This window comes from Oscarella lobularis, chromosome 2 (assembly GCF_947507565.1).
Source record: "Oscarella lobularis chromosome 2, ooOscLobu1.1, whole genome shotgun sequence".
In the NCBI taxonomy this organism is placed as follows: domain Eukaryota; kingdom Metazoa; phylum Porifera; class Homoscleromorpha; order Homosclerophorida; family Oscarellidae; genus Oscarella; species Oscarella lobularis.
This window is the reverse complement of record NC_089176.1, coordinates 2,195,183-2,217,004: the sequence shown is the minus strand read 5'-3', so window position 1 is coordinate 2,217,004 and position 21,822 is coordinate 2,195,183. Positions and strand designations below refer to the sequence as shown.

Below are 21,822 nucleotides of genomic sequence, written 5' to 3'. Positions count from 1 at the left end.
CGGATGTAAATGAATGAGCAAAACACAGATATCATAAGGCAGCAGAAGAGAGTGCATAGTTCAAGTGTAATTGCGCACTACAGTAATGTACTTTTGCTGTACTGATTTGCGACATTGTCTTCAGAACGAGAAGGTTTCTCAGGCTGCAACATACAAAGACTACCGTAACCACCACTGGCCAGCACTGATAGCCTGATAGTATTTACCTCTTTTGAACTCTCCTCGCTTTTTTTCAAATTGAAGCACTTGTAACGAACTAAGCATCTTTGCACGATGGCTGCCAAAATCGCAGTGCAAATAAATGCACCTGAAATAAGAAACACGCCGGCCAACTGCCGCACAGTTATAGAATCAGTTTCCGAAATGACAACACTGCTTGGACAATCGGTCGTCGTTAGCCACTTTACGGACTCCTTCGCAATCCACCCATTTTCGCGAAGTTTCAATATTTCCAGTGTGAAATCGTCGTGATATGGCATGCCTTTCGGCATAGCGATACCGTAGCCTTTTTTGTAGAACGTGCGTCCTATTATTCGCGCTGTGCACGGTTGCAGACCTGCGAAGTATTCTAACACAGGTGAGTCCCATATGAAAACGTAGTCGCCGAAAGTCTCCCAATCCCGTGCGCGATCAATTCCATATGAACTGTTTTCCACCATCGCGCGATCTCTTTCAATCTGCATGTGTTTACTCATTTTGTGATACACGTCAACGTCAGAAGCGACGAAAAAGGCTTCCACTGCCGAGTCTTTGACGGTACCGTAGAGAATTTCGGTCTGAGATGCCAAGTCGTCCACAGAGTTAATTGTGGTAGGAATGTTTTGGAGAGTAAGAAATGCAGCCAGATTGGCGGTGTACGAGGAAACGATGATAAGAATGAAAAAGTACCAGGCACCGTAGAGAAGTTTACCGGGCAGAAAAAAGGCACCGTCTGGTCCTTGTTGCATAGCAGTTGTAAAGAAGAACCAAAATGAATTGTATAGTTTGTCGACAAAAGATGGAAGAACGCGAGTTTCCTGATCTTCATTTTGTAGTTCTTTAGGAGCAACGTATTGAAGAATAGGTAGTAGTACGGTCATCACTAGAAGTAGAGCCAAAATTGCTAGCCAAGTTCCAGGAGTGAAAGGATCAGAAAAGGACAATAAACTAGGATCGACAGGATGAGGCTTTGGTCCAAGAAGAGTCAATCCGTAATCCATCCAAGGTTTCGTGAAGTCTATGTACTTTTCCCGATCGGCAGTTATTGCCATGGCAGCGGCACCAATATCCACTTTCTAAATAAAAAGCGAATTTTTGCTCTATATGTACATGTACACTGTTCTTACGCAATTTGCGACGTCGCTCACTAGACCATTAGCGGTGGTAGGACTACCATCAGCATACTCAGTAAATGTTCCGTATTTACCATCGGAAGCATCAACAAGTTCGTAAGTGAAGTCCATTATCTCTCCTAGTTTGTCCAGCAAATCAACAATTAATCCCTCGAAACCGCCGTCGCTTTTGTCATAAAACAAGAATGGCGGTTCCTATGATCAATGCAGGAACTCAATTTACTTCGTGGCTATACATGTACGTACCTCTATTGTGCCAATTCGAAAATGATACGGAGGTCCTTTAACTGCAGTACAATTCGGAAATTCAGATGCAGCTCTTTTACTTCGCTCCTTAGTTGAAGAGAATCCTTTTTCTTCGTGTACTCCAACCTAGGGTACAAATAGCATATCTGAAATGGAAGCATTTTGACATCTCTACCGTAGACAGAAACGGATCTGCCAAATCAATCACTTTGTAATTAGTATACAGTCTTCCTCTCAAGTCGTTGTTCAATTCAATAGGACCGCCTGCAGCCAACGGACTGAGCTGCATGACAGATCGTTCAAATTCAACTCATGTGTTCTAGAACCTATACAGTACCTCTTTCGCAATACTTCTTATCATGTGATTCGACAACGCCGACGTACGGTAATCCGCAAGACGATTCAAGAAAAGGATACTGTCGTACACATCGGCTTGTGTTGCCTATTCAAATGATCATATTCCATGCCAAAGACAAAGCGTTTTGCTACCGCTGTCCATTGCGTGAGACCTGCCGGACATCTCGACAGCAAGCGTCCGCATGCGTCTGAGATGTTCTTCTGCTGCGTGAGCCAATCGTGCTGAGGAAACACTCGTTCTAGTCCAAATGCATAAACCGGATGCCAAAACTGCTTCTTCGCCGCCTGAAGATACTTCTCGCAATAATCCAATTCATGCATCCGTATAGACACGAACTCACTAAGAATCTGGTGACGTCCTCTGTATAGATCCATTTCACGTTTGTATCGCTCCACGCGGACCACATCTAGAGTGCAGAGAACAGTTTCGAGTGTTACTTCCCTATACAGTGTATACATTACCATTTGGAATGTTTTGAAGCAAGAGGAACTCAAACAGTGAACGATGATGGCTTCTGCATTGTGTATATTCGATGGCGAGCGGATCTTCTCGTTGAGTGCCCCCAGGTGACGAATAGTCGATCCCGACGAGGAATTCGATGCCAAACGCAAGAAGAGTGGTACAACTATAAATTCTATCTTTAGTCTGAATTAAGCTCTATGCTTATACACGCCTACCGTCGTCATCGTCGGTCCAAAGTTCTACTTTTTGCCATCTGCTGTGGATAGCGAATGCGAAGGCTACCCTTATTTGGCCCTCGCCTAGATTCCCCATTCCAACCAGTCGCCGCCTTTCTCCGGATGCAACTGATAGGACAGGAAGAGACGTATAGCCAAACGGCAAACAGGTAGCCGTGAAATGTAGCGAAAGAGCCGAATCGTTCGGAACGGAACAAACTAGACGTACAGACGACTAACATTAGGATGCGCCATGAGAGTCTGTGAGGAACCTTCGTGGCTTCTTCGCGTCGTTTGAATCAATACTGGAAAGCTGCTCTCTATTCTCTTCAAAATTGAGTCAAGGTGAGAGAGAAAGACACTGTCCTCATTGTCCGTAACTGAGTTAATCGTCATAGAAGATATCATGGCTGAATGAAGGGAATTGTACCGATATCGATCACAGGCGTGCTCTTCAGCGCTAAACCCGGTGACTGAGACGAAAGAAGAACAGAATAAAGCAGCAATATCGTGGCAAAAATCGTCATCCTTGTGCCTCGGGGAACAAAGTTTACTAAAGGAAGCGCATGCGGTCATACATAATTTAGAAAGGCGCGCGTGACGACGCCACTTAGACACTCGACTTACTTTTTGCAGTGATAGACTAGTTCTGCATGAAAAAATTACTCTTCTTTCAGTAGGCGTAGCCTAAATCTCTTATGTCTCTACACATAATTTTAAGTAAAAATGAGCGACCCTAAGGATCTTTGCTGATTGAGCTCAGCATGGATGCGTGGTTCAACTGAAAAACCGTTGCATAACAGCTCATTTGGACATACCTCAGCAAAAGGGTGCTTGGCTCATTGCTCAAGTTCATTGAAGCGCTGATCTGCACCGTACAAAAATAGATCCTTCATGCCCTCTTCAGCAAACTCTCACATCCTTAGGGCAAACAAGGTACGAGGCAAGTAAACTCATTGAATGTACGCAGTACCTGATGTATAATAATAGCTTAGCGCGGAGTCAACAAGCCGCCAAAGTCACTGAACTACCTAGAGACCTTTTGTTGGCGGTCTTTTTATCACAAACTGTATTAGTAAGAGCTGATTAGCCTAAATAAAAGTGCTCGGTTCACTAGAAATGCAGTCGGGCTAATATCTCCGGATAATCGCTGTGAGAGTAGTGAGTGCTGCACGTACAATGCAGCACAAGACAACATATACCTCAAGTGTAATTGCACCCTACACGCTTGTGATTTGATCTGCAGCATCGTCTTCAGAATGAGAAGGCTTATGCAATATGCCCTGCACAAAGACTAAATTAGTACCAACAACGTCTATTACCATAGTACCTACATCTTTTGACTCCCCTTCAGCTTCTTTCAAACTGAAGACTTTGTAACCGACAATGCATCTTTGTAGAATGGCTGCCAAAATCGCAACACAAATGAATGCGCCCGAAATGACAAATACGCCGGCCAACTGCCGCACAGTTATAGAATCAGTTTCCGAAATGACAACACTGTTTGGACAATCGGTCGTCGTTAGCCACTTTACGGACTCCTTCGCAATCCACCCATTTTCGCGAAGTTTCAATATTTCCAGTGTGAAATCGTCGTGATATGGCATGCCTTTCGGCATAGCGATACCGTAGCCTTTTTTGTAGAACGTGCGTCCTATTATTCGCGCTGTGCACGGTTGCAGACCTGCGAAGTATTCTAACACAGGTGAGTCCCATATGAAAACGTAGTCGCCGAAAGTCTCCCAATCCCGTGCGCGATCAATTCCATATGAACTGTTTTCCACCATCGCGCGATCTCTTTCAATCTGCATGTGTTTACTCATTTTGTGATACACGTCAACGTCAGAAGCGACGAAAAAGGCTTCCACTGCCGAGTCTTTGACGGTACCGTAGAGAATTTCGGTCTGAGATGCCAAGTCGTCCACAGAGTTAATTGTGGTAGGAATGTTTTGGAGAGTAAGAAATGCAGCCAGATTGGCGGTGTACGAGGAAACGATGATAAGAATGAAAAAGTACCAGGCACCGTAGAGAAGTTTACCGGGCAGAAAAAAGGCACCGTCTGGTCCTTGTTGCATAGCAGTTGTAAAGAAGAACCAAAATGAATTGTATAGTTTGTCGACAAAAGATGGAAGAACGCGAGTTTCCTGATCTTCGTTTTGTAGTTCTTTAGGAGCAACGTATTGAAGAATAGGTAGTAGTACGGTCATCACTAGAAGTAGAGCCAAAATTGCTAGCCACGTTTCAGGAGTGAAAGGATCGGAAAATGACAATAAACTAGGATCGACAGGATGAGGCTTTGGTCCAAGAAGAGTCAATCCGTAATCCATCCAAGGTTTCGTGAAGTCTATGTACTTTTCCCGATCGGCAGTTATTGCCATGGCAGCGGCACCAATATCCACTCTCTAAATAAAACGTCATAATCAAAAAACGTAATTTTTGCTCTATACATGTACACTGTTCTTACGCAATTTGCGACATCGCTCACCAAACCATTAGCGGTGGTAGGACTACCATCAGCATACTCAGTAAATGTTCCGTATTTACCATCGGAAGAATCAACAAGTTCGTAAGTGAAGTCCATTATCTCTCCTAGTTTGTCCAGCAAATCAACAATTAATCCCTCGAAGCCGCCGTCGTTTTTGTCGTAAAACAAGAATGGCGGTTCCTATGATACTCAGCGCATGAACTCAAATTTACTTCGTGGCTATACATGTACGTACCTCTATTGTGCCAATTCGAAAATGATACGGAGGTCCTTTAACTGCAGTACAATTCGGAAATTCAGATGCAGCTCTTTTACTTCGCTCCTTAGTTGAAGAGAATCCTTTTTCTTCGCGTACTCCAACCTAGGGTACAAATAACATATCTGAAATGAAAACATTTTGACATCCCTAGCTCTACCGTGGACAGAAACGGATCTGCCAAATCAATCACGTTGTAATTAGTATACAGTCTTCCTCTCAAGTCGTTGTTCAATTCAATAGGACCGCCTGCAGCCAACGGACTGAGCTGCATGACAGATCGTTCAAATTCAACTCATGTGTTCGGGAAGAGCTAGAACCTATACCTCTTTTGCAATTTTTCTTATCATGTGAGTCGACAGCTCCGACGTACGGTAATCCGCAAGACGATTCAAGAAAAGGATACTGTCGTACACATCAGCTTGTGTTGTCTGTTCAAATGATCATATTCCACGCCAAAAGACAAGGCATTTTGTTACCGCTGTCCATTGCGTGAGACCTGCCGGACATCTCGACAGCAAGCGTCCGCACGCGTCTGAGATATTATTCTGCTGCGTGAACCAATCGTGCTGAGGAAACACTCGTTCTAGTCCAAATGCATAAACCGGATGCTTCTTCGCCACCTGAAGATACTTCTCGCAATAATCCAATTCATGCATCCGTATAGACGTAAACTCACTAAGAATCTGGTGACGTCCTCTGTATAGATCCATTTCACGTTTGTATCGCTCCACGCGGACCACATCTAGAGTGCAGAGAACAGTTTCGAGTGTTACTTCCCTATACAGTGTATACATTACCATTTGGAATGTTTTGAAGCAAGAGGAACTCAAACAGTGAACGATGATGGCTTCTGCATTGTGTATATTCGATGGCGAGCGGATCTTCTCGTTGAGTGCACCAAGGTGACGAATAGTCGATCCCGACGAGGAATCCGATGTCAAACGCAAGAAGAGTGGTACAACTATAAATGCTATCTTTAGCCTGAAGCTCTATATGCTTACTACACGCCTACCGTCGTCGTCGTCGGTCCAAAGTTCTACTTTTTGCCATCTGCTGTGGATAGCGAACGCGAAGGCTACCCTTATTTGGCCCTCGCCTAAATTCCCCATTCCGACCAGCCGCCGCCTTTCCCCAGATGCAAATGATAGGACAGGAAGAGACGTATAGCCAAACGGCAAACAGGTAGTCGTGAAATGTAGCGAAAGAGCCGAATCATTCGGAACGGAACAATCTAGACGTACAGACGACTAACTTTAGTCATATGCCATAAGAGTCTGTGGGGAACCTTCGTGGCTTCTTCGCGTCGTTTGAATCAATACTGGAAAGCTGCTCTCTATTCTCTTAAGAATTGAGTCAAGGTGAGAGAGAAAGACACTGTCATCATAGTCCGTAACTGAGTTAATCGTCATAGAAAATATCATGACTGAATGAAGGGAATTGTACCTATATGGATCACAGGCGTGCTCTTCAGCGCTAAACCCGGCGACTGAGACGAAAGAAGAAGAGGAAAAAGCAGCAACGTGGCGGCAAAAACAGTCATCCTTTTGTCTCAGGGAACAACGAGTACTAAAGGAAGCGCATGCGTTCATACATAATTTAGAAACGGCGCTCGTGGGAATGCTACGTAGACACTCGACTTACTCCTTTGCTGTGATAGTTCCGCATGCAAAAATTACTCTTCTTTTAGTAGGCAGAATTTTCTAATAGCTCATTTGGACATACCTCAGCAAAAGGATGCCCGGCTTGTTCCTCAAGTTCATGCATTGAAGTGTTACGTGATCTGCACCGAAAAATTTACTTCATGTCCTCTTCAAAAACTCTCAAATCTTTATGGAAAACAAGACAAGTAAGCTCTTTACCACAATTGGATGTACACATTACCTGAAGTAATAGCTCAGCGCAGAGTCATGCAACAAGCCGCCAAAGTCACTGAACTATCAAGTAAGACTTATTGTTGGCATCGGGAAAGACGACAAACTGGGTTAGTATGAAGCATTACAAGAGCTGATAAGCCTCAACGAAAGTGCTGTTTCGGTTTTAAAAGTACTTCATGCAAGTTTAATTGCACCTTACACGCTTGTTTCTTGGTCTGCAACATCGTCTTGAGAATGAGAAGGATTCTGCAACATATATACACTGTACAAAGAACCACGGCTAGTACTACGGTACCTACATCTTTTGAATCCCCTTCAGCTTCTTTCAAACTAAAGATTTTGTAAAAGACAAGACATCTTTGCACGATGGCTGCCAAAATTGCAACACAAATGAATGCACCTGAAATGACAAACACGCCAGCCAACTGTCGCACAGATATTGAATCAGTTTCCGAACTTATAACAGTGCTTGGGCAAGCGGTTGTCGTCAACCACTTCACGGACTTCTTTGCAATCCACCCATTGTCGCGAAGTTTTAGTATTTCCAAAGTGAAGTCTTCGCGATAGGGCATGCCCTTTGGCATAGCGATACCGTAGCCTCTTTTGTAGAACGTGCGTCCTATTATTCGCGTTGTGCACGGTGGCAGACCTGCGAAGTATTCCAACACAGGTGAGTCCCATATGAAAATGTAATCGCCAAACGTTTTCCAATCTTTCCCGCGTTGTATTCCATCAGAACTGTTTCTCACCATTGAGCGATGTCTTTCAATCTGCATAAATTTACTCATTTTGCGATAGACGTCAACGCCAGAAAAAGCGAAGAAGTCTTCCACTGCCGAGTGTTTGACGGTGCCGTAGAGAATTTCGGTCTGAGCTGCTAAGTCGTCCACAGAGTTAATCGTAGTAGGAATGTTTTGGAGAGTAAGAAAAGCGGCCAGATTGGCGGTGTACGAGGAAACGACGATGAGAATAAAAAAATACCAGGCGCCGTAGAGAAGTTTTTCGGGCAGAAAAAAGGCACCGTCTGGTCCTTGTTGCATTGCAGTTGTAAAGAAGAACCAAAATGAATTGTAAAGTTTGTTGAGGAATGATGGAATAATGCAAGTTTTCTGGCCTTTGTTTTGCAGTTCTTTAGGAGCGACGCATTGAAGAATAGGTAGTAGTATGGTCACCGTTAGAAGTAAACCGCCAATTGCTAGCCACGTTCCAGGAGTAAAAGGATAAAGAAATGACAATAAGCTAGGATCTACAGGATGAGGATTTGGCCCAAGAAGAGTCAATCCGTAATCCATCCAAGGTTTTGTTAAGTCAATGTACTTTTGCCGATTAGCAGTTATGGCCATGGCAGCGGCACCAATGTCCACTTTCTGAAAACAATGTCATTACAAATACGGCATTTTATAGATTATTCTTACGCAATTTGCGACGTCGCTCACTAGACCGTTAGCGGTGGTAGGACTACCATCATCATATTCCGTAAAGGTTCCGTATTTACCATCAGAAATCTCAAGAAGTTCGTACGTGAAGTCCATAGTTTCTCCTAGTTTGTTAAGTAGGTCAACAATTAATCCGTCGTAGCTTCCAGTAACGTCATTAATAAACAATAACGGCTCTTCCTAAGGTATCCAACGCTTGAACCCGCAATGGCTAGAGGCTATACGTACCTGTATTGTACCAATTCGAAAATGGTAAGGAGGTCCTTTAACTGCAGTACAACTTGGAAAGTTGGAGTGATCTTTGAATGCAGCTCTTTTACTTTGCGTCCTAGTTGGAGAAAATCCTTGTTCTCCATGGATTCCAACCTAGGGTACCAATTAGCATATCTGGAAACACATTGACGTAGGGACCTTGGAAAAAAACGGATCTGCCATATCAATCACGTTGTAACGATTATACAGTCTCCCTCTCAAGTCGTTCTTCAATTCAATGGGTCCGCTTGCAGCCAATGGACTAATCTGCATGACAGAAACATTGCTCAAACAGCATGTGCTTGCTTGGAAAAATGTATTACTTCCTTCGCAACTTTTCTAATGATACGAGTAGACAGCGACGACGCACGGAAATCGGAGAGACGATTCAAGAAAAGAATACTGTCGTACACGTCGGCTTGTGTTGCCTATTCAATTGATAAAAGAATTGTCTTCCATGCCAAGGACGAAGCGTTTCTCTACCGTTGTCCATTGCGTGAGATCTGCCGGACATCTCGACAGTAAGTCTTCGCACGCGTATGAGACGTTCTTCTGCTGCGTGAGCCAATCGTGCTGAGGAAACACTCGTTCTAGTCCAAAAGCAGAAACGGGATGGCAGAACTGCTTCTTCGCCGCCTAAAATCCCCATATTAATCCGTACTGTTTACGCAAACTTACAATTATAACTTACTAATAATCTGGTAACATCCTCTGTATAGATCCATGTCACATTTGCATCATTCCATGAGGAACACATCTAGAGTGTAAAAACACAGCTTCGAGTGTTGCTTCCCTATAAATTACCATTCGGAATGCTCTGAAACAAGAAGAACTCAAGCAGTGAACAACGATGGCTTCTGAATCATGTTTATTTGATAGCAAGCAGATCTTCTCGTTCAGTGCCCCCAGGTGACGAATAGTAGACGAGAAACCCAATGCCAAACGCGAGAAAATCGGTATAACTATAGTTCTGTCTTTAGCCTAAAACTCTACGTTTTCTTCGAAGACATGCTTACCGTCGTCATCGTCGGTCCAAAGTTCTACTTTTTTCCATCTGCTGTGCATAGCGAATGCGAAGGCTGCCCTTATTTGGCCCTCGCCCAGATTTCCCATTCCGACCAGCTGTCGTCTTTCCCCAGATGCAACTGATAGGACAGGAAGAGACGTATAGCCAAACGGCAAACAGCTAGTCGTGAAATGCAACGAAAGAGCCGAATCATTCGGAACGGAACAATCTAGATGTACAGATGACTAACTTTAGTCAATAATTAGATGCGCCATGAGAGTCTGTGAGGAACCTTCGTGGCTTCTCCGAGTTGTTTGAATCGATACTGGAAAGCTGCTCTCTATTCTCTTCAAAATTGAGTCAAGGTGAGAGAGAAAGACACTGTTCTCATTGTCCGTAACTGAGAGATTCGTCATAGAAGATAATATGGCTGAGTGAATGAAGGGAATTGTACCGATATGGATCACAGGCGCGCTCTTTAGCGCTAAACCCGGTGACTGAGACGAAAGAAGAACAGGAAAAAGCAGCAATGTGGTGCCAAAAAAAGTCATCCTTCTGCCTCAGGAACAAAGTTTACTAAAGGAAGTGCATGCGGTCATACATAATTTAGAAAGGCGCGCGTGGGAACGCCACGTAGACACTTAACTTACGCGGTGATAGCTCCGCATGCAAAAATTACTCTTCTTTCAGTACGCGGAAATCTCTTATGTCTCTTTGAGAACTCACATAATTTTAAATAAATTGAGCACCTTTTTCGATAGCCTCGCGTTGCCAGCTCGATCCCTGCCTCCCGTGTTTTTTATACGGGAGATCAGGGAGAAGGGCCTGGCAACGCGAGGCTATGGTAACGACCCCCTAATGATCTTTGCTGATCCTCAGCATGAATCAACCGAAAAACAGCTATTTGGACATACCTCTGCAAAAGGAGGCGTGGCCCATTGCTCAAGTTCATTGAATCGCTGATCCGCACCGTACAAAAATAGATCCTTCATGTCCTCCTTCAGCAAACTCTCACATCCTTAGGGCAAATAAAGTACGAGGCAAGTAAGCTTATTGGATGTACACAGTACTGTACCTGATGTAATAATAGCTCAGCGCGGAGTCAACAAGCCGCCAATTAAAGTCACTGAATTACCTAGAGAGACTTTCGTTGGCGGTCTTTTTATCACAAACTGTATTAGTAAGAGCTGATTAGCCTCAAAAAAAGTGCTCGGTTCACTAGAAATGCAGTCGGGCTAATATCTCTGGATAATCGCTGTGAGAGTAGTGAGTGCTGCACGTACAATGCAGCACACAACATATACCTCAAGTGTAATTGCACCCTACACGCTTGTGATTTGATCTGCAGCATCGTCTTCAGAAAGAGAAGGCTTATGCAGTATGCACTGTACAAAGACTAAGTTAGTACCGATAACGTCTATTACCATAGTACCTCATCTTTTGACTTCCCTTCAGCTTCTTTCAAACTGAAGACTTTGTAACCGACGATGTATCTTTGCACGATAGCTGCCAAAATCGCAACACAAATGAATGCGCCCGAAATGACAAACACGCCAGCCAACTGCCGCACAGTTATAGAAACAGTTTCCGAACTTGCGGCACTGCTTGGGCAATTAGATGTCGTTAGCCACTTTACAGATTTCTGCGTAATCCACCCATTGTCGCGAAGTTTCAATATTTCCAGTGTGAAATCTTCGAGATATGGCACGCCCTTTGGCATAGTGATACCGTAGCCTCTTTTGTAGAACGTGCGTCCTATTATTCGCGCGGTGCACGGTTTCAAACCTGCAAAGTATTCTAACACAGGCGAGTCCCATATGAAAATGTAATCGCCGAAAGTTTCCCAATCCCGTGAGCGATCTATTCCATATGAACTGTTTTCCACCATTGCGTCTTCTCTTTCAATCTGCATCTGTTTACTCATTTTTCGATAGACGTCAACGTCAGAAAAAGCGAAAAAGGCTTCCACTGCCGAGTCTTTGACGGTGCCGTAGAGAATTTCGGTCTGAGATGCCAAGTCGTCGACAGAGTTAATCGTAGTAGGAATGTTTTGGAGAGTAAGAAAAGCAGCCAGATTGGCGGTGTATGAGGAAATGACTATAAGAATGAAAAAATACCAGGCACCGTAGAGAAGTTTTCCGGGCAGAAAAAAGGCACCGTCTGGTCCTTGTTGCATAGCAGTTGTAAAGAAGAACCAAAATGAATTGTATAGTTTGTCAAGGAATGACGGAAGAATGTGAGTTTCCTCGTCTTCGTTTTGCAGTTCTTTAGGAGCAACGTATTGAAGAATAGGTAGTAGTACGGACACCACTAGAAGTAGGCCAACAATTGCTAGCCACGTTTCAGGAGTGAAAGGATCAGAAAATGACAATAGGCCAGGATCCACAGGACGAGGATTTGGTCCAAGAAGAGTCAATCCGTAATCCATCCAAGGCTTCGTGAATTCTATGTACTTTTCCCGATCGGCAGTTATTGCCATGGCGGCAGCACCAATGTCCACTCTCTGAATACAACGACATTACTAATAAGTCCTTCTATAGACTATTCTTACGCAATTTGCGACGTCGCTCACTAGACCGTTAGCGGTGGTAGGACTACCATCAGCATGCTCAGTAAAAGTTCCGTATTTACCATCGGAAGCCACAACAAGTTCGTAAGTGAAGCCCATGGCGTCTCCTAGTTTGTCCAGCAAATCAACAATTAGTCCCGTGAAGCTGCCGTTTTTGTTGTAAAACAGTAATGGTGGTTCCTAAGATACTCATTGTGTGAAATCGAAATTACTTTGCGCCTCTACATGCATGTACCTCTATTGTGCCAATTCGAAAATGATACGGAGGTCCTTTCACTGCAGTACAATTCGGAAAATTGAATGCAGCTCTTTTACTTCTCTCCTTAGTCGAAGAAAATCCTTTTTCTCCATGGATTCCAACCTATGGTACCCATAGCCATAGCATGTTTGAATTAGAAATATTTTAAAATTTCTACCTTAGAAAGAAACTGATCTGCTAAATCTATCACGTTGTAATTATTATAAAGTCTTCCTTTCAAGTCATTGTTCAATTCAATAGAACCGCCTGCAGCCAATGGACTAACCTGCATGACAGAAAGATCGCTTTCAAAGCATGTGTCGGGAAGAGTAACCAATACCTCTTCCGCAATTTTTCTTATCACGCGAGTCGACAGCGACGACGTACGGTAATCCGCAAGACGATTCAAGAAAAGGATACTGTCGTACACATCAGCTTGTGTTGCCTATTCAAGTGATCACATTCCATGCCAAAGACAAGAAGGCATTTTGTTACCGCTGTCCATTGGGTGAAATCTGCCGGACATCTCGACAGCAAGCATCCGCACGCGTCTGAGATGTTCTTCTGCTGCGTGAGCCAATCGTGCTGAGGAAACACTCGTTCTAGTCCAAACGAATAAACAGGAAACCGAAACTGCTTCTTCGATGCCTGAAAATAAGAATACTCTCATGCATCCGTAGACGCAAATTAACGCACTAATAATCGGGTGACATCTTCCGTATAGATCCATTTCACATTTGCATCGCTCCACGCGGAACACATCTAGAGTGCAGAGAACAGTTTCGAGTGTTACTTCCCTATACATTACCATTTGGAATGTTTTGAAGCAAGAGGAACTCAAGCAGTGAACGATGATGGCTTCTGCATCATATGTATTTGGTAGCGAGCGCTTCGTCTCGTTCAGGGTCCGCAGGTGACGAATAGTCGATCCCGACGAGGAATCCGATGCCAAGCGCAGGAAGAGTGGTATAACTACATGTATATTGCCGTTTTCAGCCTGAAAATGTACGCGTGCTTCGAAGACATGCTTACCGTCGTCATCGTCGGTCCAAAGTTCTAGTCTCTTCCATCTGCTGTGGCTAGCTAATGCGAAGGCTGCCCTTATTTGGCCCACGCCCAGATTCCCCATTCCAACCAGCCACCGCCTTTCCCCAGATGCAACTGATAGGACAGGAAGAGACGTATAGCCGGACGGCAAACAGGTAGTCGTAAAATGCAGCGAAAGAGCCGAATCATTCGGAACGGAACAATCTAGACGTACAGACGGCTAACTAGACAACGAACGGCCGGCAGCCGCGGCCATGATTGTTATTGTAAGCTACCTTTGTGGCTTCGAGTCGTTTGTATCGGAAAGCTGCCCTGTATTCTCTCCAAAATCAAGTCAAGGTGAGAGAGAAAGACGCTGTCCTCATTGTCCGTAACTGCGTTAATCATCATAGGAGTAACCCGCCTGAATTTAGGCGAATAGTACCGATGTGGATCACAGGCGTGCTTTTCAGTGCTGAAGCCGACGACTGAGACGAAAAAAGAACAGGAAAAAGCAGCAACGCGGCGGCAGAAACAGTCATCCTTGTTTCTCAGGTAACGTACTAAAGAAGCAGAAGCGCATGCGTTCATAAATAATTCCGAGATCGCATCGTATACATCCAACTTACTCGATCCTTTGCTGCATGTGATAGGTCGGTGCCATTTCTTAGGTCTTTTTAATTAATCAAAAAATAATCACCTCACTTCTCGCACTAACGAGCCCATAGCTAGCGCTTCAAGTTATAGAGCCGTTCTCTTTGAAACGGCTTTCATTATGTCAAATTTTAAATTCTGAGGTGCGCGGGAAAGAGCACCTCCCACTTGGCGGCACACCTGTAAAAGGTGCAGCGCTGGTTGAAGCGCAGGCGCGGCTTTCAGTCAGCTCGCGGCCTCGATTTATGATAGCGCGTAGTGCGAGGTGAAGCAATGCACTACCTCAAATTTATCTACCTTGCCGCTGTTTTCCATTTGGCTCTTCAGCATTGTCCTCGGTATGAGACGTTCTGGCTACCTCACAAAGGACTAGAAGATATGGCAAACAGTAAGTGGCAGGGAAATGCATGGCCTAAAACACAACCCACGCGCGCACGACGCTATGATATATTCACTGAATTCTTTCCTGTTCGAAAGACGTTAGCTGCTCTGCCAACGAATGCAAAAGCGAAGCCTACTCAGGAAATTCAGTTTCAACGAGTCGCCTTCAGCGTGAAAGAAAAATTCTTTTAAACGTCTTCAATCAACTTAATGGACCTAACTGGAATGATGCACGCCACTGGAATACGGCGTGCCCGTTTTACTGCTGGAAAGGAGTCATCGCGTCCAACGATGGTTTTGTGTTTGGCCTAGATCTTCAATATAATTCTCTATCGGGAAATATTTGCGATGTGAAATCCATTTGGGAACTCCAAGATTTGAGATTTTTGACTCTGTTCCACAACTACTACATAAAAGGATCACTGAGTTGTTTTCTGCCGTCTAAAAAATTACCTCTTATGACACTGCAGATGTCTGCCACTGGAGTCGAAGGTTCCATTCCTTGGACAAGTTTGGCTCTATACGAAAATCTAACTTATCTTCAACTAAATCACTGCAAATTAAAAGGAAAAAAGAATTCTTCTTTAGTGAACAAACTGAGATGTTTGCAAGTATTAACAGTTGAAGGAGTTGATTTAGGTGGATCTTTTCTCGCAAACATAAGGCAACTAAAAAATCTTTATTCATTGGATCTTAGTATGTGTAATTTGGCTGGGAGCATTGAGGATCTTTACTCCCTCAATAATCTGGAATACCTCATATTAGAAAGCAACAGAATTCATGGCGAATTACCATTCGACCTAAATGCAACGTTTAGAAGCCTCAAGGTACTTCAAATAGGAAACAATGCAATTACTGGAACATTGCCCAAAGCCGTTTATCCGCTAAACTTGACGTTCTTTGATGCCAGACATAATTACATAACTGGAACAGTACCAGCGTCTTTGCTACAATGTTCAAAACTTAAATTCTTGGATTTGTCAAACAACCAAATTACCTCCATGACTTCAGAAATAACGTCTGCTAATATGCCTTTTCTTGAAGTGTTGGATTTTAGTCACAATTTGTTTTGGAATCTCACAACAGAAAGACTGCGTCAGTTATTTATAGAGCCAATTGCCCACAAAAAATCCCCTATTTTTCAATTTAATTTCGCTTACACTGGTCTCACAGGAGAATTATCGCAGTTGCTTTGGTTCGGCTTTAATCACCTTGTTTCAATGCGTCTGTCAAAAAACAACATAACGGGAAATATACCCAAACCTCAATTCGCGCAGTCCTTTATGGAGGTTCTTGATTTGACAAATAATAATATCACTGGGGATATCCCCGAAGAGATTAGTCTACTTCGAGCAATTAAGGTTCTAAACTTGCAAGGAAACAAGTGGCTTTTAGCCAAAAATATAACAGATCCGTTTCCGAGCATTGCCGAGTTAAACTACGAAGTGACTCAAATGGACGAAGATTTGCACTATCAGTGCCCTCAAATCGCGATAAAACCCACAAACGGTGTACTTTACGTCGACAGTACTTACTACAAAAAGCAACTGTGTCGGTGCAGCGATGGCTTCTTCGGGCAGCACGGCAACTGCAAATCGTGCGAAGAGTACAAGTATGCTAAATGTCCTGGTAAAGAAGCAGAAAGCCTTCTATACATGTACAATAACACCTACCCAGCTCCCCATTTTCGCAATATGAGCAGTTTGATTGTGTGTGATTCAGTGTATACGAATTCTTTTCGATGCAATCCTCACGGAAACTGCACTTGCAGTTTAAACAAAGACGGTACAACTGCGTCTTGCAACGAGACTTGCTTGTGCACCAACAACTCGTATGGACGCCTATGTTCTCGGTGTCGTGAAGGCTACTACCGTTCGGGTCCAAATTGCCATCGGTGCGACGAGACGACTTATCAAAAAGCAGCATTAGGAGGAACAATCGCCGGTATTTTGGTTGTCCTACTAGTGGCTTGGATACTAAATAAACTACAGAACTGGTCGCCGTCGAGAAGATCTTGTTGGACTAGAAAGAGGCTAAAACGAATCAATTTGGCCCTCTTTCTTTTCTTGACGATTGGCATTGTTTTATTTGGGGCATTGAGCGTTATACCTTCCTCGATTGTAGAAGTTTACTGTACCTTTACTCTTCTGACAGTGTTTGGTCGCCTAAAGAAAATCAGATCATTTGCTGTTACTCTGGTTATGTATATCCAAGTTCTCCATTCTCTTCACGTTACCGAACTGCACGTCGATTGTCAATATTGTTCGTTTGCCACAGCTCTGGAAAAAATGAAATTTCTCCACGCAATTCATTGGATTAGAAACTTGCTAAATTTCAACTTCTACGGCTTATCTTGTACATTTCGGATGTTGTTTACACCAATTGGGCGACTCGTCCTTCTTGCGTCGGTTCCTATTGTCGGCAGCGTGCTCGGCTTCCTTGGCCGAATCCTAAACTACGCGGCGGATGTGTTATTGATGAACAAGCAACCAGTACCTGTGAAAAATACAAGAAAAAAGCATCTAATGGAGCTAGTTAAAAGAAAATCTAAGGAACAACTCCTCGTTTTTTTCACGATCTTCTATTACCCTGTTTCCAATCAAGTCATTCGGGTTCTACTGCCATGCGAAATAAATCCTGGAACAGAAGACAAGTATATGCAAGCATACCCATGGATCAAGTGTTCCTCTACCGAACACAAAACGCTCGTCGTCCTCGGCGCGCTACTTACTGTCGCCTATATCGTTCTTGTTCCCTTAGTCATGGCATATTTGCTCAAGAAAAGAGCCGATGCCACGAGTGTAAGGCAAATACGAAGGCGCCTGTGCAAGTCGTACCTCGACGTTCTGCTGCGTTTTTACAAGACGCCGTATCAGAAATACATGGCCGTTGTATTAATGATTCGAAGTCTCGCTCTTGCTGCAATAATCTCCAGCTTCCCATCACCTCATCACAACATTCAGGCTATTTTATTCAATTTGGTAATGTTTGGATTTACCTATTTTATCGCTACTGCAAAGCCATTTGTCAGCTACACCAAACGGAATCTGGAAAGCTGGATTGACGTATTGGCTTCTCTTACCATTATAATTACGTACAACTGCATGACGAGTCGCGATCGCTTGCAGACGTCTGAAATGTCGGAAATCTTTGTGCTCGTGATCAATTTCTGCTTTCTGATCTCTATTACATGCTGTACTTTGATCCATTTGTGGAAGCTGAGAAAAGAAAAATTACTCAAACGCAACCGATACATGATGAAAAACCTTGAGTAGATTCTGATGACATATGCATGATAGTTTGCTTGTTAGTGCAATGCAGAGGAGAATGATTTAGCAGCACGTGACTACTGCCTTGATATCTCTGGTGTTTTCGATTTGGCACTTGGACCGATTCATTCTCTTTCAGCTTGGCTGTATTTATTTTAAGAGCAATGCGTAAGGGTGTTCAGTGCAAACTTTGAACGCCTTTTAGATTAGGAGCATCGACCTACCAATGTCACAAACCTGGAAAAGTGTCTCAGCAGTGTTTGTTCTTTCTATTACCCTTCGTCTAGCTACTACAAGGACATGCCCAAAATTTCCACAATCTCCAATTTGTCAAGACCAACCAGGTTTTCTCTCTTCGCATAACCCACTGTATTTGTCTGTAATCATTTTTCTTTTTGAACAGCGTTTCAGGATACTAAAACGGAGAGCAGAAGCCACGTTGCTAAGTAAAACTAACACCAAAGCGATATCTAGCTACCAACTTTTTGTTTCGGTATAGAGAACGAGCAATACTTATTAAATTTTACGAACGGACTAACGGGAGGCATTGGCACAATAATAAAAATTGGAATACCTCTAAGCCACTATGCAGCTGGGAAGGAATCTACGTGTCAAACAAAAATTACGTTGTTGAAATTTATCTTGCTTCTAATAATCTACGGGGAGCCCTGGAGCCTTTTATTTGGAATTTGACAAAGTTATCAAAGCTAAATCTGCAGGGAAATGAGTTAACAGGATTGTTAACTGATTTTCTCCCTCAAAAAGTTCTGCCTATACAAAGCCTCGTTCTAAAAAGAACAAAAATTTTTGGACCCGTTCCGTGGAAAACGCTTGCGGGATATGAAAACCTAACAATGTTAGAAATTGGCCATACAAAACTAAACGGAACGATTGACAAAGAAATTGGAAATTTGTTTTGCTTGCAAGTTTTGACTATAGAAGCTACAAAGATAAGGGGAAGACTGCCGACGTCAATCAAACAACTGACCAATCTTTACGCTATCGACTTTAGTTTTCTACAACTAAAGGGATCACTCAATCTTTTCTACGCTATGTCTAAACTAAAATTTGCTTTGCTGGAGAATAACGAGCTAACGGGTCAGCTGCCTTACGATTTTGCTTCACGGTTTAAAAAACTCGAACTCTTTGAAATTGCTCATAACCAGCTAAGTGGCACTCTGCCAAAAAATGTTCAATTTCCTCCAAGTCTAAAAGTTATAGATATACGTAGAAATGGTCTACAAGGAGAGATACCGACGTCTATGCTAAGGGGTTCATATGTGTATTACATCGACTTTTCACGCAATCAATTTACAAAATTCGCCACTCACCCGACTGAGACTCACTTGCCGGCGATAGAGACCATTGACTTTAGTCACAACCCTTTTCAAGGCCTAAACACAACTCGACTTCAGCACCTATTCATCCCTAAAATCTGCAAAGAGCACGACTATGATCGGTGCAAGACAAAAAAGAATGGTTCGATTCTGACATTCAATTTCGAATCGACAAGACTTTCAGGAACGCTAGAGAAACTGCTTTGGTACGGACTGGAGAAAATGGTCGCCATTCGCCTTGCAAATAACTCACTGGAAGGCCGCTTCCCATATCTTACCCAAATGCAGTATAACATTCAAACAATCGACTTTTCGAACAACAGCCTAAATGGTTACATCCCTGAAGACATTCATCTGCTTCCGAGAATTAAAGAAATAAACTTACAAGGCAATCCGAAACTGAAACCGAAATCAAGAATGCAACCTTTGCCAAAAATAGCCCGACCGAGCAACACAACAATGCAGAGAAACGAAAACCTGTCCTATCAGTGTCCGCAGATAATCCTCACGCCCACAAACGGAGTGTTAGATATCGACAGCGACTATTACGGAAAGCAGTACTGCGAGTGCTTACCTGGTTTCTACGGACTAAACGGACACTGTCGAAAGTGCCCAAATCACGCCGACTGCAGTCACGGCGACGCGCGGAACAGCTCCGCGCGAATGCACGAGAACGCGCACCCCATTCCCAGTCCGGAAAACATGACCGATCTCATTCAGTGCAACTCCGTCTACGCCGACACGTATCCGTGCAACCCAACCGGTCGCTGCACGTGCTGGCTCGACGAAAGCGGAACGAGATCGTGGTGCGACTCGAGCTGCATTTGCGGCGGCAACGCAACCGGTCGACTGTGTTCGCAATGCAAGAAAGGATTCTACCACGACGGGCACAAGTGCCAGCTGTGCCAGAGCGTTTCCCGTAATCGAGCCATAATAGGAGGAATCGTCGCCGCCGCGACCGGACTCTGCCTTACGACGTGGATCATTAACCGAGTCAAAGGATCGTGCACGCGAGTTTGCACGCCCAAACTCGTGAAATTCGTCACTATACTTACCTTCGTCGTTTTGTCGGCGATCGTTGTTTGCTTTGGATTTTTTCACCTGATTCCGGGATGGATGACGGAGGTCTACTGCTCCTTGCTTCTTCTAGCGGCAGTCGCTCGACTGAAAACGATACACGCCTTCGTTTTCATATCGATTATGTACGTTCAAGTGCTGAATTCGCTTAACGTGACGAGTTTGGAAGTGAAGTGCAAATACTGTACCTTCGCATCGACGCTTACCAAGCTTCGGCTCTTCACAGCGGCAAAGTGGATCAAAAACCTCGCAAATTTAAACTTTTACGAGCTCTCGTGCTCGATTCCGGTTATTTACTCACCCGTCGGTCGTCTTCTATTTCTCGTCTTTCTTCCTCTCGCGGGAGGCACCGTCGGATACTTCGCTTGTCTCGTCGACTATCGCATCAAAGTGATGACGTCGAAACTGCACAATCGACGTCAAGAGCAGAATCGCTTTTACAGAAAAGCCAATCGAAAAGCAAAGGAATACCTACTTCTTCTTCTGAACATCTTCTATTTTCCAATCGCAAGCTGCGTGATCAAACTCCTGCTTCCCTGCGAGACGAATCCCCACTTGCCCCATCCGATCATGAAGGCCTATCCGTGGATGGACTGCTCGTCGACCGAATACAACGTTCTCTTCGCAATCGCGATTATTGTAACTGTAGCTTACATCGCTTTCATTCCCTTGCTTTTTCTATGTCTGCTGAGGAGGCGGAACACTTTACCGCCGGGTCGTTCCGAATCGGCGACGAACATCTTGTTTTCTAGCTACAAAAAACCGTTTCAGAAATTCATGACCGTGCTTCTCATGTTTCGACGGCTTTCGATTGCCTTAGTCGTGTCCGTTTTTCCTCACAGTCAAAAGGACGTTCAGGCCATTCCATTTAACCTGATCGTACTCGGCTTTGCGTTCTACATTGCCGCGAAAAAACCCTTTCAGAGTTTCACTCGATGGAATTTGGAAAGTTGGGCCGACGTTGGAGCGTCGCTGACGATCGTCGTCACTTACAATTGCATGACGAATCGAACCGACGCTTCTGAGACGGCGGAAGTGGCGGTTCTGGCGTCGAATGTCGTCTTCATTCTTTTCATCGTCGTTTCGTCTCTGATTCACTTTTGGAAAGCCTTCAAGGAAAAGACGTTTAGGTACGGCGAGAATTGAAGACGTTACCGTAGAAACTCGGTGCACTTATCTTTTTTCGCGTCACTCACATGCCTCGTTATGTTCTGTCTCTTCTTTTGTGTCACTGTTTCAATAGGAGAAAATCCGTAGGCGTGTTCAATAAATTGGTTAGTGCCAATGTCGCTTCGTCTCTTAGCAACCATAGCACGGGGTGCAATGAAAACGTTGAATGACACGGAG

The 21,822-nt window shown here is 44.0% G+C and overlaps 5 protein-coding genes across 8 annotated transcripts; 2 read left to right on the top strand and 3 right to left on the bottom strand.

The window, feature by feature from the left end:
* Positions 1-4: 4 nt before the first annotated feature.
* LOC136200345 (glutamate receptor ionotropic, kainate 2-like) lies at positions 5-7,174 on the bottom strand. Of its 2 annotated transcripts, none has more exons than XM_065990732.1 (15): positions 3,586-3,826; positions 3,431-3,533; positions 3,240-3,316; positions 3,043-3,165; positions 2,885-2,992; positions 2,613-2,831; positions 2,397-2,560; positions 2,276-2,341; positions 2,067-2,228; positions 1,915-2,019; positions 1,753-1,860; positions 1,578-1,703; positions 1,326-1,526; positions 207-1,274; positions 5-143 (listed from the first exon to the last, which is right to left on the bottom strand). In XM_065990732.1, exons 4-15 carry the CDS (start codon positions 3,137-3,139, stop codon positions 78-80), a joined length of 2,490 nt encoding a protein of 829 aa, XP_065846804.1. In that variant the 5' UTR covers positions 3,140-3,165; positions 3,240-3,316; positions 3,431-3,533; positions 3,586-3,826; the 3' UTR covers positions 5-77. The 2 variants fall into 2 exon arrangements, with proteins under 2 accessions (XP_065846804.1, XP_065846805.1); XM_065990733.1 differs by lacking the exons at positions 5-143; positions 207-1,274; positions 1,326-1,526; ... (7 more) ...; positions 2,885-2,992; positions 3,043-3,165 and adding exons at positions 3,947-5,014; positions 5,077-5,277; positions 5,333-5,458; ... (7 more) ...; positions 6,800-6,922; positions 7,079-7,174 and having other exon boundaries at positions 3,248-3,316; positions 3,586-3,895.
* LOC136200342 (glutamate receptor 1-like) lies at positions 7,111-11,061 on the bottom strand. 3 transcript variants are annotated; one of them, XM_065990726.1, is made up of 17 exons: positions 11,000-11,061; positions 10,839-10,942; positions 10,575-10,645; positions 10,379-10,500; positions 10,217-10,324; positions 9,935-10,153; positions 9,723-9,880; positions 9,610-9,675; positions 9,402-9,554; positions 9,242-9,346; positions 9,078-9,185; positions 8,895-9,032; positions 8,646-8,846; positions 7,530-8,597; positions 7,430-7,476; positions 7,238-7,290; positions 7,111-7,182 (listed from the first exon to the last, which is right to left on the bottom strand). In XM_065990726.1, exons 4-16 carry the CDS (start codon positions 10,473-10,475, stop codon positions 7,251-7,253), a joined length of 2,508 nt encoding a protein of 835 aa, XP_065846798.1. In that variant the 5' UTR covers positions 10,476-10,500; positions 10,575-10,645; positions 10,839-10,942; positions 11,000-11,061; the 3' UTR covers positions 7,111-7,182; positions 7,238-7,250. The 3 variants fall into 3 exon arrangements, with proteins under 3 accessions (XP_065846798.1, XP_065846799.1, XP_065846797.1); XM_065990727.1 differs by having other exon boundaries at positions 10,575-10,636; XM_065990725.1 differs by having other exon boundaries at positions 10,839-11,055.
* Positions 11,062-11,066: 5 nt separating this feature from the next.
* On the bottom strand, positions 11,067-15,321 carry LOC136200346 (glutamate receptor ionotropic, kainate 2-like). The gene is made up of 19 exons (XM_065990734.1): positions 15,246-15,321; positions 15,014-15,198; positions 14,930-14,956; positions 14,840-14,877; positions 14,709-14,780; positions 14,387-14,430; positions 14,203-14,320; positions 14,054-14,152; positions 13,764-13,982; positions 13,540-13,703; positions 13,428-13,493; positions 13,227-13,379; positions 13,072-13,176; positions 12,910-13,017; positions 12,729-12,854; positions 12,476-12,673; positions 11,357-12,427; positions 11,229-11,309; positions 11,067-11,142 (listed from the first exon to the last, which is right to left on the bottom strand). Exons 7-18 carry the CDS (start codon positions 14,297-14,299, stop codon positions 11,247-11,249), a joined length of 2,469 nt encoding a protein of 822 aa, XP_065846806.1. The 5' UTR covers positions 14,300-14,320; positions 14,387-14,430; positions 14,709-14,780; positions 14,840-14,877; positions 14,930-14,956; positions 15,014-15,198; positions 15,246-15,321; the 3' UTR covers positions 11,067-11,142; positions 11,229-11,246.
* Positions 14,613-19,817, top strand: LOC136200341 (putative leucine-rich repeat-containing protein DDB_G0281931). The gene is made up of 4 exons (XM_065990724.1): positions 14,613-14,799; positions 14,889-18,405; positions 18,465-18,507; positions 18,561-19,817. Exons 1-2 carry the CDS (start codon positions 14,685-14,687, stop codon positions 18,065-18,067), a joined length of 3,294 nt encoding a protein of 1,097 aa, XP_065846796.1. The 5' UTR covers positions 14,613-14,684; the 3' UTR covers positions 18,068-18,405; positions 18,465-18,507; positions 18,561-19,817.
* Positions 19,681-21,621, top strand: LOC136199971 (putative leucine-rich repeat-containing protein DDB_G0281931). Its single transcript, XM_065990293.1, has one exon. The coding sequence runs from the start codon at positions 19,681-19,683 to the stop codon at positions 21,619-21,621; it is 1,941 nt and encodes a 646-aa protein (XP_065846365.1).
* Positions 21,622-21,822: the final 201 nt, after the last annotated feature.

Excerpts from the sequence above, each read along its gene's own strand:
- LOC136200341 (XM_065990724.1), top strand. The coding sequence starts at position 14,685 with ATGCACTACCTCAAATTTATCTACCTTGCCGCTGTTTTCCATTTGGCT. Across the intron at positions 14,800-14,888 it reads ACTAGAAGATATGGCAAACA|ACGTTAGCTGCTCTGCCAAC; the intron begins GTAAGTGGCAGG and ends CCTGTTCGAAAG.
- LOC136200345 (XM_065990732.1), bottom strand. The coding sequence starts at position 3,139 with ATGACGATTTTTGCCACGATATTGCTGCTTTATTCTGTTCTTCTTTCG. Across the intron at positions 2,832-2,884 it reads GACGCGAAGAAGCCACGAAG|TTTGTTCCGTTCCGAACGAT; the intron begins GTTCCTCACAGA and ends CTGTACGTCTAG. Across the intron at positions 1,704-1,752 it reads CAGATCCGTTTCTGTCTACG|GTTGGAGTACACGAAGAAAA; the intron begins GTAGAGATGTCA and ends TTTGTACCCTAG.
- LOC136200346 (XM_065990734.1), bottom strand. The coding sequence starts at position 14,299 with ATGACTGTTTCTGCCGCCGCGTTGCTGCTTTTTCCTGTTCTTTTTTCG. Across the intron at positions 13,018-13,071 it reads TAAGAAAAATTGCGGAAGAG|GTTAGTCCATTGGCTGCAGG; the intron begins GTATTGGTTACT and ends TCTGTCATGCAG. Across the intron at positions 12,674-12,728 it reads TTCGAATTGGCACAATAGAG|GAACCACCATTACTGTTTTA; the intron begins GTACATGCATGT and ends TGAGTATCTTAG.
- LOC136199971 (XM_065990293.1), top strand. The coding sequence starts at position 19,681 with ATGCAGTATAACATTCAAACAATCGACTTTTCGAACAACAGCCTAAAT.
- LOC136200342 (XM_065990726.1), bottom strand. The coding sequence starts at position 10,475 with ATGACTTTTTTTGGCACCACATTGCTGCTTTTTCCTGTTCTTCTTTCG. Across the intron at positions 10,154-10,216 it reads AACTCGGAGAAGCCACGAAG|ATTGTTCCGTTCCGAATGAT; the intron begins GTTCCTCACAGA and ends CTGTACATCTAG. Across the intron at positions 9,347-9,401 it reads ATCTCACGCAATGGACAACG|GCAACACAAGCCGACGTGTA; the intron begins GTAGAGAAACGC and ends TCAATTGAATAG.